At 42.8% G+C, this 19872-nt stretch overlaps 1 protein-coding gene across 3 annotated transcripts in view; it reads right to left on the reverse strand.

Moving 5' to 3' along the window:
- Positions 1 to 19872, reverse strand: part of ADGRA1 (adhesion G protein-coupled receptor A1) — a 1158413-nt gene that overhangs the window by 523310 nt on the left and 615231 nt on the right. For all 3 annotated transcript variants that reach the window (XM_029609977.1, XM_029609976.1, XM_029609978.1), the window contains 3 exons: positions 18713 to 18877; positions 12608 to 12806; positions 8963 to 9112 (listed from right to left, as the gene is read on the reverse strand). In XM_029609977.1, the coding sequence (XP_029465837.1) occupies positions 8963 to 9112; positions 12608 to 12806; positions 18713 to 18877 (514 nt within the window). The remainder of the gene's footprint in view (positions 1 to 8962; positions 9113 to 12607; positions 12807 to 18712; positions 18878 to 19872) is intronic.

The raw sequence follows: 19872 nt of genomic DNA on the forward strand, positions 1-19872 counted from the left end.
ATTGGTCAGCCCCTGTTACATGGTAGGAGCAAAAGATGGCGCCGGCCATCCAGTGCTCCTACCATGTGACAGGGTCCGGCCAATGGCACGGATACCCTGTCACATGGTTAGGGCAAAGGGCCATCGGCGCCATTTTGATTAGTGGCAGCCGACGGCCCGGGAGCGGGAGGACAGCTGGGAGTGGGAGATCGCTCCCGGGACCCCCACTGGACCACCAGGTACCTGTAAAAGCTCTACTGGACATATGCAGCACTGTACAATTAGGAGACAATCCCTGCTGAATGGTGCTTACAATCTAGTCGAGACAAACATACATGAGAAACAAGAGTCTATAGAGAAGTACTTGGTTTAAAAGCTGTTTAAGAAAGAAGAGTTTTAACTGGATTTGAATACGACTAGAGAGGGATCAGGACCCATAGACTCAGGAAGCCAATTTCAAGCATACAGCACAGCATGGAGTTGGGAGTTGGTGGTAGAGGAGAAGGGCACAGATGAGGGATTTGCCAGATGAATGGAGTTCAAGAGGAAGGGTATAGGGGGAGAGAAAATAGGTAATGAACTCATTTATAAGCACGTAAAAGAAGCTTGAACAGTATGTAGAAGTGGAAAGGAAGCCAGTATAGCTCCTTGAGAAGAGGAGTTACATGGTCATAGCCACAATGATGACAGATATAGTACAGTAGAATTTTGAATAGATTGCAGTGGAATATGATGGAGGAGAAGTCCATTAACTGCTATTAATTTGGTTTACTTAGGGAATAGCCACTACTATTAATTGCATCAGTAGTATGGGATCTTCTTAGTGTTTGGGTAATTGCCAGGTTCTTGAGGCCTGGTTGGCCTCTGTTGGAAACAGGATGCTGGCCTTGATGGACCCTTGGTCTGACCCAGCATGGCAATTTCTTATGTTCTTATGTTCTTGTGGTTTAACAGGAGGTTCACAAACAGTAAGTTGCAGTAATCCAAGTGGGAGGTGATAAGGGAATGGATAAGCATTTTGGTAGCATGCTCAGAAAGGAAGGGATGGACTTTAGCAATGTTACTGAGGAAGAACTGACACATTTTAGCAGTGTTTTGAATGTGTTTAGAGAAGAGTGAGGCATCAAAAATGACCCAATGTTTTGGGCCAAGAGAACAGGGAGTATGAATTGAAAGTGCCTTCCATGGAGATATAAAAAGGGTGAAGAGGAGAAGTAGGTTTGAGAGGAAAAACAAGAAGTTCTATTTTGGTTATGTTAAGTTTAAGGTGGTGGCAGAATATCTAGGAGGAGATGTCAGACAAATAGGCTGAAATTTGGGGCTGGCTTTGCGGTGAATTTTCTGGTGTACAGATCTAGATATGGGAGTCATCATCTTAAAAGTGGTACTGAAAACCATGGTAGGAGATCAGAGCACCATAGGAAGAAGGGTAGATAGAAAGGAGAAAATGGCTCAGAACAGAACCACTGTCAGCAGTATAGCAGTGGAGAAAGAACCACCAGAGGATACAATAAAAGAACAATGGATAGGTAAGAAAAAAAACAGGATAGAGCAGAATCCCAAAATCCAATCAAGTACAGCATTCCAAGGCATAAACAGTGATCAATGGTGTTAAAAGCAGTAGATACTAGGTAAAGGAGGATTGAATAAAGGCCCTTGCCTTGGATAAAAAGAGGTCACTGGAGACTTTGGCATGAGCAGTTTCAGTGGAAGCCGAGGGCAGAAGCCAGATTGGAGTGGATCCAGAGTCACTTGAGGTGAAAGTCAAGACAGCAGAGATGAATGGGATGTTCAAGCAGTTTGGATACAAAAGGGAGGAGGCAGGAGATGGGACAATACTAGCATGCCAAGTGGGGTCCACTACTATTAGTGTACACTCTCAGTCACTCCACTGACTTTCTTTCCCACTCGCCTTTATCATTAGTCTTGGTTTATCACTCAACTAGTTTATTATCCAATTTACCACAGTCCAGCATACTTCTATGTTGCTCAGCTTGTTTATAAGCTAAGCTTCCTCTTTGAAAAACTGTCAAAGCCTTGCTGAAATTTCCGTATACCATGTTCATTGTTTGCCCTGATCTAATATTTTAGTTAGTCAAAGAAATTGATCAGATTTGTTTGTCTTGAAATTCTACTGAAAAAAACATTTGTCCTTTCCACTTGCAGTGATTCTATCAATGTAATCAAATAATTACAAGATTTGATGATCTGGCACTCAGTTAACTGATGTTCCCTAACTCATTGACTGTCCCTCACATAAGATGATGAGCAACAACTTCAGATTTGCACCACTATGCTACTATTTTTTGGAACAGTTCAATAATGTGCACTATTAACTTTTAACAGATTACAAAGATACTGCTGAATTCATAAGCAATACATACACTGCAAATACACGGTATAATTTTAGCCAAATAAAAATATAAATCCAGTTGTTGATGTAATATAAATAAGACCCATTTTCAAAGTAAGATTTCACATTTTTCTTTCTAAAGTAACATAAACATCATATTCTTCTGAGCCGGAGTGTTAAAATGAAATTCGACTGCTACAACGTACTTGGCAATGCATTCCAAGTTTGTCACACAATGGTGAAATTAAAATTGTAGGAATTCATAAAGTAGCACTATCTCTTTAACTATTAGAAACCACAGAAATAGCAGTGCCAAACCAAAAACAAACATGTTAATGAGAAGTGTCATGTATTCAAAATTATGGGTTAACAAAGCTGTTTTCAAGCATCTGTGCTAAAATTAGCAATGAAAGACTCTCATGAACACCACTATAATACTCTATAAATCATCTTTGAACTTATTTCTTAGGCTCTGCATATCTGTTTACTGGATTTATGTCTGAAATGTCAAGAATCAAATTTTAGAAACCTCTGGTCAGGTCAAAGGAGGTCTATTTAAACAAATGAATGTACTGCTTAAATGCGGACTGACTTTCATGATGGCCCTCAATGCATTTTCTCACTCTAAAAGCCACTGCCATATGTCATGGATAACATTGTCTTCTGACAGTCAAGTAATTTTTGTATAATCTCAGAATATCAATGGAAGGTCTGAAAATAACAGAAAAATGCAATGGGATATTAATATCCAATGAGGGGAGGATAACCAATAGGACACTACTATACCAGGCAAGGTTCAAATTTTATCACAATGATAGGGTGGATCAACCTGATTTGGGGGGGGGGGGGGGGGTAGCACTGTATGGTAGGGACAGCATAGAGTCCAACAGGATAAATATCCAGCAGGAGACTAAATACACTGTAGAATCCTTATGGGTGGAAATTCCATGTGTGATGGGGAAGAGTGTAGCAGTAGGGGTATACTGCCATTTACCTGGCCAAAATAAATGGGCAGATGATGAAATGCTAACAGAGATTAGGGAAGCTAATAAATTGGCAGCACAGTAATAATGGAAGATTTCAATTACCCCAATATCAGGACATGCTAGGAAGGTAAAGATTCTAGATGATTTAAATTACTGCTACATAGAGCAGTTGGTCCAGGAACTGATGAGAAGAGGAGCCATTTTAGTCCTAATTCAAAGTGAAATGCAGGAATTAGTACAAGATGTAATGCTGGAGGAACCACTCGGCAACAGCGATCATAGTGTGATCACATTTGACTTAATGCATAATTTTGTGTCTTGGTTTTTAGAAGGGAGAGTATTTAACTGAAACCAAAAAGTGTGCAATCTAGACTGCTTTATTGGGTTTGTACCTAGTGGGAGTGGGGCTAATTGGATTTGCCTGGCCATAAGACTAGTATGTTGAGGAAGAGCAGAATTTTCTGACTGCAGGTATTCCTGGATTCACAAGGCTTCCTGAATTTGCTAAGTTAACTTTTACAGATTAATATATATTTGAGCCTAGTGTTACAGTTCTGGCCGCGAGCGCCACGACCAGACCCTTACCTCCGTGCTCCTGGACCTGATCCCGCTTCAGGTGGCCTGCTTCGCAGCCTGTTCGGCGGCGTCCCCGCGGGGCCCACGCCACCAGGAAGCCTCCCATGGACACCCTGCCTCTAGGCGCACGCGTGCGCCATTTGGGCGTTTTTCTAGGCCGTTTCCCGCCAGTGGTGACTCCGCCCAGTTCCTGACGTCAGATGCCACGGCCTTGATAAGCCGGCCACGGACACTCAGTCTTGGCCTTGCAACGGGCTTACCTACTGGTCCCCTGTTGCTCCGTGCCCCGGAGTGAGCTGCCTTGGAACTCGCTCCGTTCCTGCTTGCCTGCTACAGTACCTGCTTGGTTCCTGCTTGCCTGCTACAGAACTTGCTTGGTTCCTGCTTGCCTGCCACAGTTCCTGCCTGGTTCCAGTACCAGAGTCTTGCTACAGTTCCTGTCTACTGGCTTCCACAGGATATAGTCTCAGATCAAGGACCACAGTTTACTGCTCGATATTGGAAAGCACTTTGCAAACGCTTCAGTGTGCAACTTAGTCTTTCATCTGCGCTCCATCCCCAGAGTAATGGGCAATCGGAACACACTAACTGAACCTTAAAGACCTTTCTCCGTTCGTTCGTGAATGAATGACAAGATAATTGGGCCAAGTTACTCCCGTGGCCGGAGTTTTCATATAATAATCATACACATGCCGCTACTGGAAGTTTACCTTTCCTCATTGCCTATGGGAAGCAAATTCAACCGCTCTTGCCTTCGCCTGAACCTAGTGCACTCCCGGCAGTGCAACTTTCAGCCCATCAGCTTCTTTCCTTATGGACTTCTATCCAGGGAAAGCTCTGTAAGGCCGCTCAGTCCGCCAAGAAATGGGTGGATAGGCATTGTCAGCCAGCGCCCATCTTCCTTCCAGGAGACCGCATCTGGCTTAGTACTAAAAATCTACAGCTACAAATCCCGTCTCAAAGACTAGCCCCGAGATTCTGTGGGCCTTTCCGAGTCGTCGAACAAGTGGGAGCAGTCTCATACCGACTACGCCTACCCTCCTCCATGCGCATGTGTTCCATGTGTCATTGCTGAAGCCTCTTGTTTTGTCTAGATACCACTCCCGGGCTCCTGAACCATCGGATCCTTCAGTACCGGACGATACTACATATCAAGTACATGAGATCCTGGATGTTCGGTTCCATCAACGACATTGGGAGTACTTGCTTGCCTGGGAGGGTTGCGGTCCTGAGGATAATTCGTGGGAACCTACCCATAACATCCTCGACAAGGACTTATTACGGCAGTTCCATCTGGATCACCCAAGAAAACCTGGACCGGCTAAGAGGGGGCATAAGAGGGGAGGTACTGTTATGGTTCTGGCCGCGAGCGCCGCGACCAGACCGTTATCTCCATGCTCCTGGACCTGTTCCCGTTTCAGGTGGCCTGCTTCGCGGCCTGTTCGGCGGCGTCCCCACGGGGCCCACGCCGCCAGGAAGCCTCCCATGGATGTCCTGCCTCTAGGCACGCGCGCACCACTTGGGTGCTTTTCTAGGCCGTTTCCCGCCAGTGGTGACTCCGCCCAGTTCCTGAAGTCAGGCACCGCGGCCTTGATAAGCCGGCCGCGGACATTCAGTCTTGGCCTTGCAACGGGCTTACCTACTGGTCCCCTGTTGCTCCGTGCCCCGGAGTGAGCTGCCTTGGAACTCGCTCCGTTCCCGCTTGCCTGCTACAGTACCTGCTTGGTTCCTGCCTGCCTGCTACAGAACTTGCTTGGTTCCTGCTTGCCTATCACAGTTTCTGCCCGGTTCCAGTACCCGAGTCTTGCTACAGTTCCTGTCTACTGTCCTAGTCTGGTTCCAGTACCCGAGACTTGCTACAGTTCCTGTCTACTGTTTTAGTCTGGTTCCAGTTCCCAGTCCTGTTCATCAGCCTGCTCGTTCCAGTATCAAGTTCATCAACTCGCCTAAGTCCCAGTGGCCGGGCTCCTATGGGCTCCTCCCAGGGGGGCTTCGGCTTCCAAGGGTGAAGCCTCACCTAAGTCCCAGCGGCTGGGCTTCCACGGGCTTTTACCGGGGGAGCACCAGCTTCCAGGGTGAAGAGCACCACTATGTCATAGAAACATAGAAATGACAGCAGAAGAAGACCAAACGGCCCATCCAGTCTGCCCAGCAAGCTACGCACTTTATCCATTTTTATTTCCCTTTTTCTCTCTCCCACCTGTTACTATTGGCTTCCAGTACCCTCCAGCCCTAATTCCCCTCCACCCCACCACCAATTTAGAGAGCAGCGCCATATCTGCATCCAAGTGACATCCAGCTCAATTAGGGGTAGCAACTGCTGTAACAAGCAGGTCACACCCTTGCCCCATACTCTTACCCACCCCTGTTATTATTTTTTGTTTGTTTTTTTTTATTTTTTTTTGGAGATAGCAGCCTTCCATCCTTCCGCTCCGTGAAGGTGGAACAATAACTACTGGCCACTGGCATCCCGCTCCGTGAATGCCTCTGTGGCTACTGCCGCTCCGTGCAGTGTTTTGCTGCCTCCACTTTATTCACGCCCTCTAGACTTGATGGATCCACAGTGTTTATCCCACGCCCCTTTGAAGTCCTTCACAGTTTTGGACTTCACCACTTCCTCCGGAAGGGCATTCCAAGCATCCACAACCCTTTCCGTGAAGAAATACTTCCTGACATTGGTTCTTAGTCTTCCTCCCTGGAGCCTCAGCTCGTGACCCCTGGTTCTGCTGATTTTTTTCTGGCGGAAAAGGTTTGTCGTTGTCTTTGGATCGTTAAAGTTTTTCAAGTATCTGAAAGTCTGAATCATATCACCCCTGCTCCTCCCTTCTTAGGTCCATATTCAGACACTGTCCAGACAACAACATTAGCCAAATAAACTTATTTGACTAACTTTGGAGGTTTATTCAATAGTTCATTTGCACTATTGAATAGGGCCACCTAGCTTAAAGTTTAGCTAGCTAACTTTAGGGCAGCTCTTTGGCCCACCCAGGCTTATCCATCTAAGGGTTATGGGAAAATCCCATAGTGAATCAGGCATTAAGGGCCTGATTTACTAAAGTTTTCCTCCCATTCTGTGTCTATGGAAAAAATGCTTTGTAAATAAGGCTCTAAGGGGATCATTTATTAAAGTGGTATATGGCATTTTCGCATGCTAGGTTGAGAGAACATTGCACAAATCTCATCTTTGGGTCAGTTTCCTCACTCCAAAGGTCATCAAATCTTCACAAGAGTGCACTGTTCTGTTCGTACGTCGTACTCTGAACGTCAAAGTGGTCCCTAACCCCTACACTAATGCCTAAACATCACCTCGAGTAACTAAGTGGGCCTCCTATAGAGGTAGAAATACATACCTAGTACAAGGACTTTATAGCTAGGGTCTCTCTCTCTCTCTCTCCCTCTCTCTCTCTCTCTCTTGGAATTACAACAATTCTAGCACTTAGTGCAAAAAGGTTATTGCGGTTTGCGGTAATACCAATGTGAAGCATTAAGATAGTGCACTTTGCAATAAACAGCCTATTACCATAAAACATGCCCCTTTTCCTATCGCATGCAATATTTAGTGCATTTTGATAAATCCAGGCCTAAGTTAGCCGGCTAACATTGAATTTCAGAGTTAGCAGGTAAACTTAACTCCTCCCACTTATGCCCCTGCTATCCCCTAATTTACAACCTAGATTTTCCAAAATGCTATACTTATAGCAGAACTAGCACCTGCGATAAAAAGAGGCTTGGCTAGGCTATTTTCCCTCCTCCCACATCACATAGATAATTTCGTACAGGTGCGATGTCGGTGAAAGGTACAAGAGGAATTGATTTGTATAATTCACTCTCTACTTAGTTTCAAACAAGCTAAGTAGAGAGTGCAACAAGATATGTAGAGAGTGCATTGTACAAATCAACTCCTCTTGTAGCTGTCATCGATTCAAACAGCTGAGTTTTCAGTGATGTTAACTTTGCTGTTCGTTCCTCTTACTGTGTATGTAAAACCACCCCCTAAACCTCCCCCTCATCCCCACTCCGAGTTAAAAGTGCCCCCTCTTACAGTGGTATAAATTGTAAAGTGACATGTTGGTCTCTCTCTCTCTCTGGTGTAGTTATTTCTGGCATTATAACCTATGCTGCTGTGAGTTACTCTATCACATTTGATGTTAGAAGCTGCTCATTACCATTAACTCTGCCCAAACTCCTCTCACTTGCATTGTAAATGTCACATTTGCATACTAGCACGTGTTGCACTATTTAACCCGCGTGTTACGGCATTATCACGTGCGTTAGGGCCTTAACACTAGCATTAAGGCTGTAATGTGAAATGATAAATGACCCTGTTAGGTGGCTAAATTGTAGCTGGCTAACTTATTAGCTGGCTAAGTATCCAAATATTCATGTAGCTAGATAACTTCTGAATTATCTGTCTAAATGCTTCTGAATATGGACCTCAGAGTGTAATGAGAAAAAAATCTTATTGAAGCCAGTCCAATATAGTGTTAGTAGAAAAGGCCATACACTTAAAGCCCTAAGAGAAGCAATCATATTTGAGAGTCCTTTCAATTATTTGATGTGCTAATACTAGGTTTGTGCTTGCCACCTCTTCTGATTCTAGTGTTTGGATCTTTGAATTGTTGCCTAAAATTTTCTTGGCTAATCAAGGCAGGCTGCATATAATTCGGATTTTTTTTTTAATCCAGATTTACCTGGATTGGGTTGAATTCATATGAATATTCACACTGAATTTAGTGCAAATCTTCAGAAAATAAACTTAGCATGTTTGAATCTGCAAGCTTTCATCCAGTTATAAAGATGTACTTGGTGTCTATGGAAATGTATCCTATTCAGACTGCAGCTGCATTTAATCCAAAACAGTGTGGCATTCCAAATGCATAAATTTTTTCAGATTTTAAATCATAAACAGGATTTATTATATGTATTTAACTGAATAATCTTGTTGCATACTATTAATAATGACCTCCATCATGCTTGTACAATCTATTTGTAAATATGCAAACATTTGAGCAAATGTAAAATATAATTATTTTAGCTATAGATCAATATTCACATTAAATTAACATACATCTTTTACTTGGTCCACAAAACTCATCAACTTTTCCATCATATCAGCCACAAAAATAATATCCATCTTATCTGCAAAACTGGAAGCGCCTCCTGTGCACACGATGAGCTGATGAGCGAATTCAAGGGCTGTAGAAGCATTGACAGGCATCTGAAACACATTACAATTTTTTTATTTTTTTTTTTACTATACACAACACATTTTTAAAACTACTGTAAATTACTTCAGCGTTCATGAATAAATTTGGCCTTCAAGACTCAGACTATCAGGGATAAGCTTTCTAGTCAATACTTTGACTCAGGAAATAAGAGCGTTATGGATGTAACTCTGAACTCTGTGCTGAATGTGGATTTTGAATCATCAGAAATATGTGTGTAACTTCATTACCTGTAAAAATGCACCCTGAGCTGTGCTCCAGCGGGGTGGCTGGTGCGAGGGGTGCCAACAGGCCACCGAGCTCTCACTTCAAGGTCTCGCGTATGCCAATGGTGGGTAAGGGAGGGAATCCAAGTTTCTAATGTTGGGGGGGCCATCGAGACCACATTGTTGTGCATGTTTGCGGGTGGGGTGGGATTGGGGCTGCCAAACCTCATCAACTTAATTGCAGAGGATGGGGCCTAGGGTCTTGCCGGTCCCCTCATTTTTATCCTGGAGTTGGGGAAGAAATCTTCCCCGGTAATTGGTCCTTTGACTTCAAGCTGGCTTGCATGGGCAATTTTAAGACCTCCTGATCCCAGTAAAAATGGCCTACACAGTGGATCTGTTAAATGAGAAATGTGGCTGCCAAGACTCATTAATAGAACCCTGTTCAATTTTATTTCTTTGGCTCACACTTTATTTATTCAGAGGGCATTCATATATGCAGTCCAAATCATTTGGAGCATAATTGTTCCGTTTATGTTGTTTGCCTCTATCATATATTCATAGCCCTTGTTTTTTAATAATATTTCTTTTTTGCTATTAAAAATTGCTATTTTGGGCCACAGCCAGATTTTCCACTTTCTTTTATAATATTATTGCAGCAGAAAGGAAACAGATCATCACATTGCTTCTGGAGATTGTATTAATAGCACTTGGAGCATAAAATCACAGTTCAGTAAACGTTTTGTTCAAAACACTTTCAAAAGTACAAAATGACAGTTATCTTTGTTCATAGAAAAGCAGCTGAGACCTATAGTCAATTCTTCCCACAACCCGACACAGCTGCGTTTTAACATCACCTTACACCTGCTTCTGGGGCTTTCATATGTCTCTTTAGGTTGTCCACTGCACATGCAGTGCACTCAAAATAGCAATTTTTAATTGCAAAAAAGACAAAATTTTCAAAACAGAGGACTATGATTATATAACAGCAGCATACAATATAAACAACCAGTTTATGAATGCCCTCCAATGCCCTCCAATAAATGGAATCTGCTTTGCAATGGCTGAAAGGGGAAATATAAATCTAAAAAATAAGTAAAGTACGAGAAAAAAAAAATTAAATTGAACAGAATCCTGTTTAAGAGTCTTAGGCCTGGATTCTCTAAGGTGGCAGACCTTAGAGAATCCGGCGGTAAAGGCGGGCGGGGGGCAAAGCGAGGGGCTGTCCAGCGATAGCCGGCAGCGATCGCAGCTCCGTGGTGCGATCACTGCCGGCTTTTGCGCCAAATAACTACACCATAAAAGGTGTAGTTATTTGGCGCGAAACTGGTGGTGATAAGGAATCTTACCTTTCGCTGCCAGTGATGTGTCCGCAGAATCGGCCCCCGGTGCCGCCCCAACTCCTCCTCTTCTGGGGCCGACTCCGCCCTGACTCCTCCCTGAGCTAGCTATCGCCCGCAAAAAGGGACTTTTCGCGTGCGATAGCGTTAGAGAATGACCCCCTTGGTGGCCACATTTTTCATTTAACTGATCCATGGTAGAGTCTTCATTTTTGAGGTGGATTCATTGGATTATTCTTTAAAGGAGTTCATTTTTCACCCAATAAAAATGTAATTCCTGGTCTGAGGCCCATAATAAACAACAGGATGAGGCTGCATAACATGCTATTTCCCTTGGACGTGGCAAAGCCTCATTTGCATATAATGCTCCCTGATTTATGTGCAGGTGCGTTCTAACTTTAGTGCTTACATATTACATGTCTTAATGTGCACATTGAGACGTTTTTGCAAAGCACACTACTCTGACATGTACAAAATGACCTTGATGTGCACATTAAACTTTATTGCAGAAGCCCCAATATTTGACTACAACTAAAGCCCGAATTTTAAAAGCCCTGCATGTATAAAATTTGGGGGTTATGCGCATAGCCGGGCCCTGCACGTGCCACACACATTTTCGAAAGCGCCTGGCTATGCACATAACCCTGATACGCGCAGAAGTGCCGGGCCTGACGAAACGGGCAGGCCGGGACAGTGCCATTAGATGCTGTCCCAAGGAAGCATCTGCTGGCAGCCGGCCGGTGCATGGAGTTTACTTCTGCTCCGGAGGAGCAGTAAGTATAAAATTAAAAAAAAATTGGGGATAGCTAGGGTAAGTTGGGGGGGGGGGGGGGGGCGAAAGATAGGAAGGGTAGGGGTAGGGTTGGAGAACTGATGTTCACCTGATTGCGTCACCGTGCATATTTTTCTAAAATTCCCCCCTGGGCGCGAAGGAAGCCACCCGCTCACACATGCACCCACAGACATGAAATTCCAGCGTGCAAGTGCACGCGGGAACCATATTTTATATCATGTGCGCGCCGACGCTCACATGTTATAAAATCGGCACGTCAATCTGTGTGCCCCAGGAACCACACAGCCATGTGTGCGCACAGGGAACCGCGCACACATGGACGCGTGCGCACCCCTTTTAAAATCTAGCTTTCAAGCTCTAAGCATTTTGTCAAATAATAAGGTATTCTATAAAACAAGCCTTTTAAAGCCATTCTTTTATGTTTCTTCTATCTCTCTTCTCCTCATCCACAACCCCTCCAACAAAAAACAAATTCCCTTCATCATCTAATGCATGAAAAACACATTGAAGCAACTGTCTTTGCTTTTGTAATTATATTATTGAGAAATGTTGTGTCTTATTGCTTTGTATAATCACCTTAAACATAGGAGTAGCAGTTTTATAAATAAATCTGAATTGGATTTAATTGAATTTTCAGTGCCTCCCAAACTCAAGTTTTGTCATGGGGTGAATATGACTGTTCAGTTTTGTTGCACCATCCAGATGATTTCATTGAACGTATATCCAAAATATGCTAGGAGTTTGTTTTGCATTTTTTTTTCTAACAACTGTAAGCAAGCCTTCCAACATATACAATGTCTATTAAGAATAATGTTAAATAAAGTAGAGAAACAGCAATAGAAGGATTAATTCAGAGTTGCTGCTCCTCTAGCCAGCAGATTTTTCAAGTGCGATTAACTTAGTTGTTTAGCAGGCAATTTTCAAAAGGATTTGCATACTTACAACTGGGTTTTACACACATAAATACACTTTGTTGCATAAATGGACTTTTGAAAATTGCTATGATATTACATAACATTTACATGCATAACTCCTTTGAAAAATATTTCTACAATGTGACCCGTGACAGTAATCAGATTACAAACAATAGTTGAAGATATAAAATGTATCAAGAATTATGCTCTAGCACTAGAGCCAATGTATATTTACCAGACTATAGGCATGAAGGATGCGGGTTACTTCATGTGAGTAAGGACATTCAGAATAGTCGTCTTCAGCCCATTGTCCAGTCCGGTTACACTTACGCCAAGCCTTTTTGTCTTCATTTCCTTTTTTGTAAGCATTTGAGCTAAACCTATATTGTGTACAGGAATGGTAAGCCGTAATCCCAGCCACAGTTTTAGACCATCTATGAGCAAAATAAAAAACAAAACAAAACAAAAAAAAACCCACACAATTTAAACTGTGCCTGTATACTGACTTTCAATTTAAAATGTGGTAAAATAATTAGAAAATGTTGCTATTGTTAAGCAACAATTAAAAATATAATCTCTAAAAGTTTTGTGGTATTGTATTTTACTGTATGAGAATAACAAGTATATTTTTCTTCACCATATCCAGAGCATGGCTCATTATCACTACTCATATAATAGATTTTGTGTGCTCTAAAAATACTTAAGTATCTATAAACTAATGTGTTACCATGAGCAATTAATATGTATTAACAATCAAGTTAGGCAACATTCAAAGTTTACAAAACCTAACACAAATTGCATTACCGTCAATGCACTTGTATTAAACCATGCATGGACCTGAAATATAGTAATGCCAATATCTATGTTAATGAGCTAGTGAAATGCAAATATATTCAAATTCACTGATTAAACTTAACATAGGACATGCATTCAGTTCTGAAAGGTTTAACACAGCCTCATTAGTACCCAATAAATGAATATATCTCCAGACATAAAGAAGATCTGTCCTAAAATTAGCAGAATTAACATATCCAGCTAACAGTAAGATAGCTCGGATGTTCAGTAGAACGTCCAGGCTGCTGAATATCCCTGCAAAGTTAGGCCTGTATTTATCAAATCATGGTAAATAAAACTGAAATATAGCACACTCCCAGGCCGCGATAAAAAGATGGGTGTGCTTAGGGAAATTAATGACATACTGCATCACATATGTAAATATTGGATTGCACAATATTGTGTCATATCGCACATCATTTAATGCCTCGCACGTCATTTTATGCAATGCACATCATTTTACGTCTGGTGTGTTATTTTCTTTGTTTATGTATATCTGCTTCCTGAGTTTGCTTCATTGAGGGTGTGTCAGACACTTGAGAGAGAGGAGAGGAGGTGAGTTTGTGGTTAGTGGTTAGTTGGAGTTTAGGAGCTATTTCTTGTGATTACCTGAGGGAGCTGTCCTTAGTGTTCTCATCTGTTTTCATTTACCTTTGTCTCTTGTCTTTATCTGTGTGTGGAAGTTTATGTGCATTTGTCTTTCTGTCCCTTTGTGTGGAGGAGTGATGATGAGTGAAGGATGAGTGAAAAGTGGAGGATAAGTGAGGAGTGGAGGAGTGGTGTGGAGAGGAGTGGTGAGGAGCTGGAGAGGATGTTGCATGGAAGGCTGGGGGAGAGGAGGAGGAGAAAGGAAGAAGGCAGAAGGGAGGAGAGGAAGAGGGCAGGAGTGGTAGGATGAGGAGAAGGAGAAAGGACAGTAGGAGTAGAGATAGGGATAAGGGAAGGGATAAGAGAAGGTGGGAGGAGAAGGGGCTAGGCAGGTGTTTGTGGCAGGAGGAGGACAGCAGGATAGGATTAGACAGAGAGGGTGGGAGGGGAATTGTCAGGGCAGATGCAGGAAGGGGGAGGGAGGGGAGCAGGGAGTGGGAGCGAGAGTGAGGATAGTGACATCTTTCCAGAAGTGGAAGTAGCAACCCAATCCTCTGGCAGCCAGGCAGCAAGTCGTCACACCTACGCACTTACAAGTTTAGCATGGAGGACAACAAGCAGCTCATCACCGGCATCCTTTTGTTTGGCAACGGGGCTGGGATGACCTCCAGGGCTTCCAAGACCCAGATATGGTGGACAACAGCATGTTGGGAATTTTGAAGCTCGCTATTTAACAAACTTTCCATTAAAAACTAACATTCTGCTCTGGAAACTTTACATAGATTATATTTTTGTACTGTGGAAGGGCACAAAGTTCGGCTTTGATGATTTTTTAGTTTGATTGAATTAATTGGACTGCCATTTATATTTTACAGCTAATACACATTCAGATCGCATTCCTTTCTTGGATATTATGATATGTAAAACCCTTACAGTTGTTAGAGATAATTTGGAAATCATTAGCTTTGGTGATTTTTTTCATATAGGCACATGAACTAATGAAACAGAAGAGTTAGGGCATCCCAACCTCTCTGTTGGGATGCCCTAACTCTCCTGTTTCATTAGTATCCTTCAAGGATACATTTCTCCGAACCATGCACTATTGAGTGACTGTTGGCTTTCCCCCTTGTTCTAGTTTAAAAGCTATCTCCTTTTTGAAAGTTAGTGCCAGCAGCTTGGTTCCACTCTGGTTAAGGTAGAGCCCATCCTTTTGGAAAAGTTTCCCCCTTCCCCAAAAGTTTCCCCAGTTCCTTACAAAACTGAATCCCTCTGTCCTGCACCATCATCTCATTCATGCATTGAAACTCTAGAGCTCTGCCTGCCTCTTGGGACCTGCACATGGAACAGGAAGCATTTCAGAGAATACTACCCTGGAGGTTCTGGATGTCAGCTTTCTACCTAAAATCCTAAATTTGGCTTCCAGAACCTCTCTCCCACATTTTCTTATGTTGTTGATGCCCACATGTACCATGACAGCCGGCTCCTCCCCAGCACTGTCTATAATCCTATCTAGGTGACGTGTGAGGTCTGCAACCATTGCACCAGGCAGGCAAGTTACCAGGCATTCCTCACGTCCACCAGCCACCCTTCTATCTACATTTCTAATAATTGAATCACCAACTATGATGGTCAGCCTAACCCTTCCCTCCTGGGCAGTAGCCCTGGGAGACTTGTCGTCAGTGCAAGAGGACAATACATCACCTGGAGAGCAGGTCCTTGCTACAGGATCACTTCCTGCTACACCAGGGTGATGTTCTCCTATTGGGAGACCTTTCTGTTCCAAGGCAGTACTGGGGCTGCCAGATTAGATTTGGGACTTGGCTACTATGTACTAGGGATGTGAATCGGGCTTCGGACGATTGAAAATATCGTCGATATTTTCAAAATCGTCAGAAATTGGGGGCTCCCCCAAAACGATAGGAAAACCCCACGATATTGATCGTGGGGGTTCTCTTATCGTTTTTGGGGAGGGCGGGAAAAATGGCACACAAAAATAACCCCTAAACCCACCCCGACCCTTTAAAACTAATCCCTTAGGGCTTATAGGTCAATTTCAGTGCTAGGCACTTAATTTAGGCACTAGGTAAAATACAGTGACCATATCAGAGACAATGCATGACAGAGTTAAGTCTACAGGCTGAGCCTGTGTTTTATGTTTTTGTAAGGATATGAACCCTGGGCCGAGATGAGAGATGTCTCCACCCACAGGGAGGAGCCCTGTGGGCCTCACCGTCGGTAGGCGCGGTCTCAGCGGCATAGGAAACAACTTATGATAGAGGCTTTATTATGAAGGAAGGAAAACCAGAGCCCGTGGAGCGGGAGATGTAAATAAGTACAGTTCTGAGCAGTGGGGTATACCCAGGGTGATACCAGTGATGTGAAGATCCAGTAGTGGCCCGCAGAGTGGGGTGTGCCAGGAAGTCCTTTCAGATGAGTAGAGATTACCTCAGAAGCACAGATCCGGTAGTGGCCCGCAGAATGGGGGACGCCGAGGATAACTGTACTGAAGATAATGATGATGATATAGTCTGAGATGCAGGAACCCGGAAGTGGATCTTGTAGCTGGTGCGGCAATACCCTGCAGCACAGGGTTTACTGGAACAACTTGTACTGAAGAGGAATGGAAGTGGCCCGAAGCACGGGTTTCAACACAGAGAAGCTTCAGTAAAGCTAGTATCGTTGAAGTCTGTAGTAAGGTACTCACAAGTGGTAGTTCCAGGAGAGTGTCCCGAGAAGTGGGTCAGGTAGTAGTCCAAGGCTGAAAGGACCTCTGAGGAGCAGATAGCCAGGAATGTGGAAAGGCCCCTGAGGAGCGGGTACCCAGAGCGTCCACACGCCAAGAAAGAAATCTGGAACTGGAAGTCCAAGAATGGAGCAGATTCAGCAACGAGGGAACTCCTTGCTAACTCATAGTAGCAGAGGGCCGGTCAGCTTAAATACAGCAGCGAGTTGACGTCATCGGGAGGGGACGCCCCCGAGGTTCCCGCCATGACGTGTACAAAGGAGGCCCTTGAACGCGCACGCCTTAGGTGATTCCGGAGACAAGATGGCGGTTGGCAGTGCCCACGCCATCCCGGGGATGCCGGGGAGGTCGGCGTTGGTTGGCGGAGGCCACCATTCTTCAGGGGAAAAGGAGGTGAGCATGAGGTCGCAGCCATCTGAGACCGACGGGCGTAACTCTGTGCTTAGTCACTGACTAGAACATTTCTTTCCTCCAGCACATAGTGACACTAGACAGGCTGTCACACCTACTTATACTCTCTCATGGGTAGGTGGAAATTTATTATGCAGTGGATTCGCACTGGGCAAAGTGTTGATCAATTGCAATGAATGATTTACCATGACTAAAAAATGAATTTTCTAATGTATAATTTCTAAATTCTGTGAACTTTGTGGGCAATTTGTTGCATTATAGGACCTATTTACTAAACTGCAAAACACAGTAAACAGCATTTAACGTGATAAAATGCATTAATGCAGCTAAAATGGAAATAACACATGGTACTTGTAACATGTGTATGTAAATAATTTGCTTTGCATGGAAATGCATGCAAAGCAGCTTATTAGCATGCAAATAAGTAGCACAGCACATGCAAAATCTTTGTGCATTGCACTACTATTGGAATGATAGCTACATCTCAAAAGATGTTAATTTTCTCCCATAAGCATTTGGATGCTAATGCATGTTCCAATGTTTCCAGAGTCAGAATTTAAAAGGGCCTCAGAAAATTCCCTCCCCTCTACACTGGAATATTTAAAAAAAATTCTTGAGGATCTAGTGGGATCCCTCATTCTCTCAACCTCCATCCTGCACCTCAACCTGTTGAAAAACAAACATTAGTTAGAAGCGCCATTAGGCCCCAACCTAAATAAGATGCCCTGTCCCTTTATACTATTTCAAAAAGAGATCTCCACCAAGTGTAAATCTTATACCAAACAAAACCCCTCCACCTGGAACTTATATTTATTTAGGGTATTCTCTGCTGCCTTGCTCAAAGTTTATACTTCAATTAAATTTAATTTAATAGGAGTGCAGGGGATGGTTTCATATATTAATGGACTACCCCTTCGGTGCCATTGTTGTTTTAATCATAAACACACCCTCCAGCCTCCATTCTTTTTATTCAAAATGTATTTTTCTTAAAAGTCTCATGAGATGGGCTTCAGAGAAGCCCCTCTTTTTTTATTTTTGTTTTTTATTATTTAAACTTCAGTTTTGTGTCCATATATTTTTCTTCGTGTAAAACACACTTTAACCATTCATTCAACCGTCGGATATATGACTAATGTACTTAGCTTTGAAATGTCTCGAACAATCCCCCACCTTTTATGGTATAGTTATTTGGTGCGACGCCGGCAGTGATCGCAGGAGCGCCCCCCGTTTCACCCCCCCCCCGCCCCCGTTTCCGTGGGATTCACTATGCCTTGCAGCATTAGTAAATCCAGCCCTTAGTATCACTTACGCCAGATAATTAGGAGGTGTAAAACTGGAAAATGTACACACGTAAGGCCTTTTAAAATGGCAACTTATACTAGTAACTGTTGGCCCCGCCGGGGAATGTCCTTAGACTGCTTCTGTTTTCACACTTGCATATGTGCATTTGAAAGTCAACAATGTATTTTGGACTCTTAGGAAATACAGAATACATGAGTAGGAGGCTAATTACTCACGTTTATGCAAATTTTTACACGTAGAATGTTTTGAAAATTCACCTTTTAATGAATCAACACACTGGCAGATTTTTTCACAGTACTGCATGCCAAACTAAAAATTAGTCAGAAAGATGATTAAGATGTAATTTGTAACTCAGTTGTACCTGCTGATGTGCAGCCTGGCCTAAACAGCACGGGAATCTTGGGAAGATTGTCCACATTAGTATCTTAACTACCTGAAATTGTTATTTGAAGGAACACTTACCTGAAGTCTCCCTTGTTGTTGATTACTCTTTCTGCAGGGCAAAAGGGTGCTGCGATTTCCAAGACCACAATCTCTACTTTTTTGGTGCTGCTGCCAGAAGTAGTGTTCACTAAGCACTCCCATTCTCCTGTTGCACCAATCTGAATGTTAGACAAGATGAGCTCCCTGCAAAATAATTTTCAAAATATTTGTGTAATAAATAAGCCAACAATCAAATCAGCATTTGTTCTGCAGGATGACATACACACATTTTAGAAATTATTTGAAAAAATTCACAACTGGCAAACTATTAGTCAATATAGATTTATGTTTGACAGGAAATAACCTTTTGCCCCCATAATCAACAATAATGATTAACAGGATTATATAACCCATGAAAAAAAGGAGCACTCACTGTTCTTGAGTGTATGTGTGGGGGGTGGGGCGAGGAATAAGAGAAACCCAGGACAAAAGAAACCTGAGCAGCATTCACTCATCCATTAGACACTAAAGATAGTTCATGCAGAGGGTTTTGATATCCTGCTGTCTTGAAATTTCCTTTTCTGTATTTTTCAAAATGATTTCTTAAATCTATTACTGACTGCCTTGTTTGTCATATACCAAGAAACTACTGGTCCCTGAAGAGGAAAGATAATTTATAGCAGTGATAGTGAGCCTTAGCCTTCAATAGACCAGAATTATAAATGCTATTACCAGTCTAGTGCAAGCGATCAAAATGGTCTTAAAATATGACTCGGAATTAAGTCATTTTTAGAAAGAGGTTTATATGAGACACTGATTACATTTGAATTTGTTTTACAAATTTATCCCAGACTATGGAATATAGAATTGCTTTAGCCATGGTCAAAAAAGGGAAGCTGATTGCATGGGAAAATTTGTCCTTTCATTGGACTGTCTTGAGGCAGGGATTCTCAATCTGAGAGTATTTTTTTTTTTTAACCTTTTTGCGTTAAGCATAATAGTGTAGCTACTCATTTCCTGTTGAGCAAACAGAACTTACCCTAGTTTCCTTTGCGTACCACTAGATACTACTTTCTGTATTTAAAAAAAAACAAAAACCCTGAGAAACAATAGACAAGGAGCTTACAGATCTATTATGTATATTGCTCCTTGAGGAATATTTTTCTGGATCTGATCTCATTTTCCATGTGAAACTAAGG

Source organism: Rhinatrema bivittatum, chromosome 7 (assembly GCF_901001135.1).
Source record: "Rhinatrema bivittatum chromosome 7, aRhiBiv1.1, whole genome shotgun sequence".
NCBI classification, from domain to species: Eukaryota; Metazoa; Chordata; class Amphibia; order Gymnophiona; family Rhinatrematidae; genus Rhinatrema; species Rhinatrema bivittatum.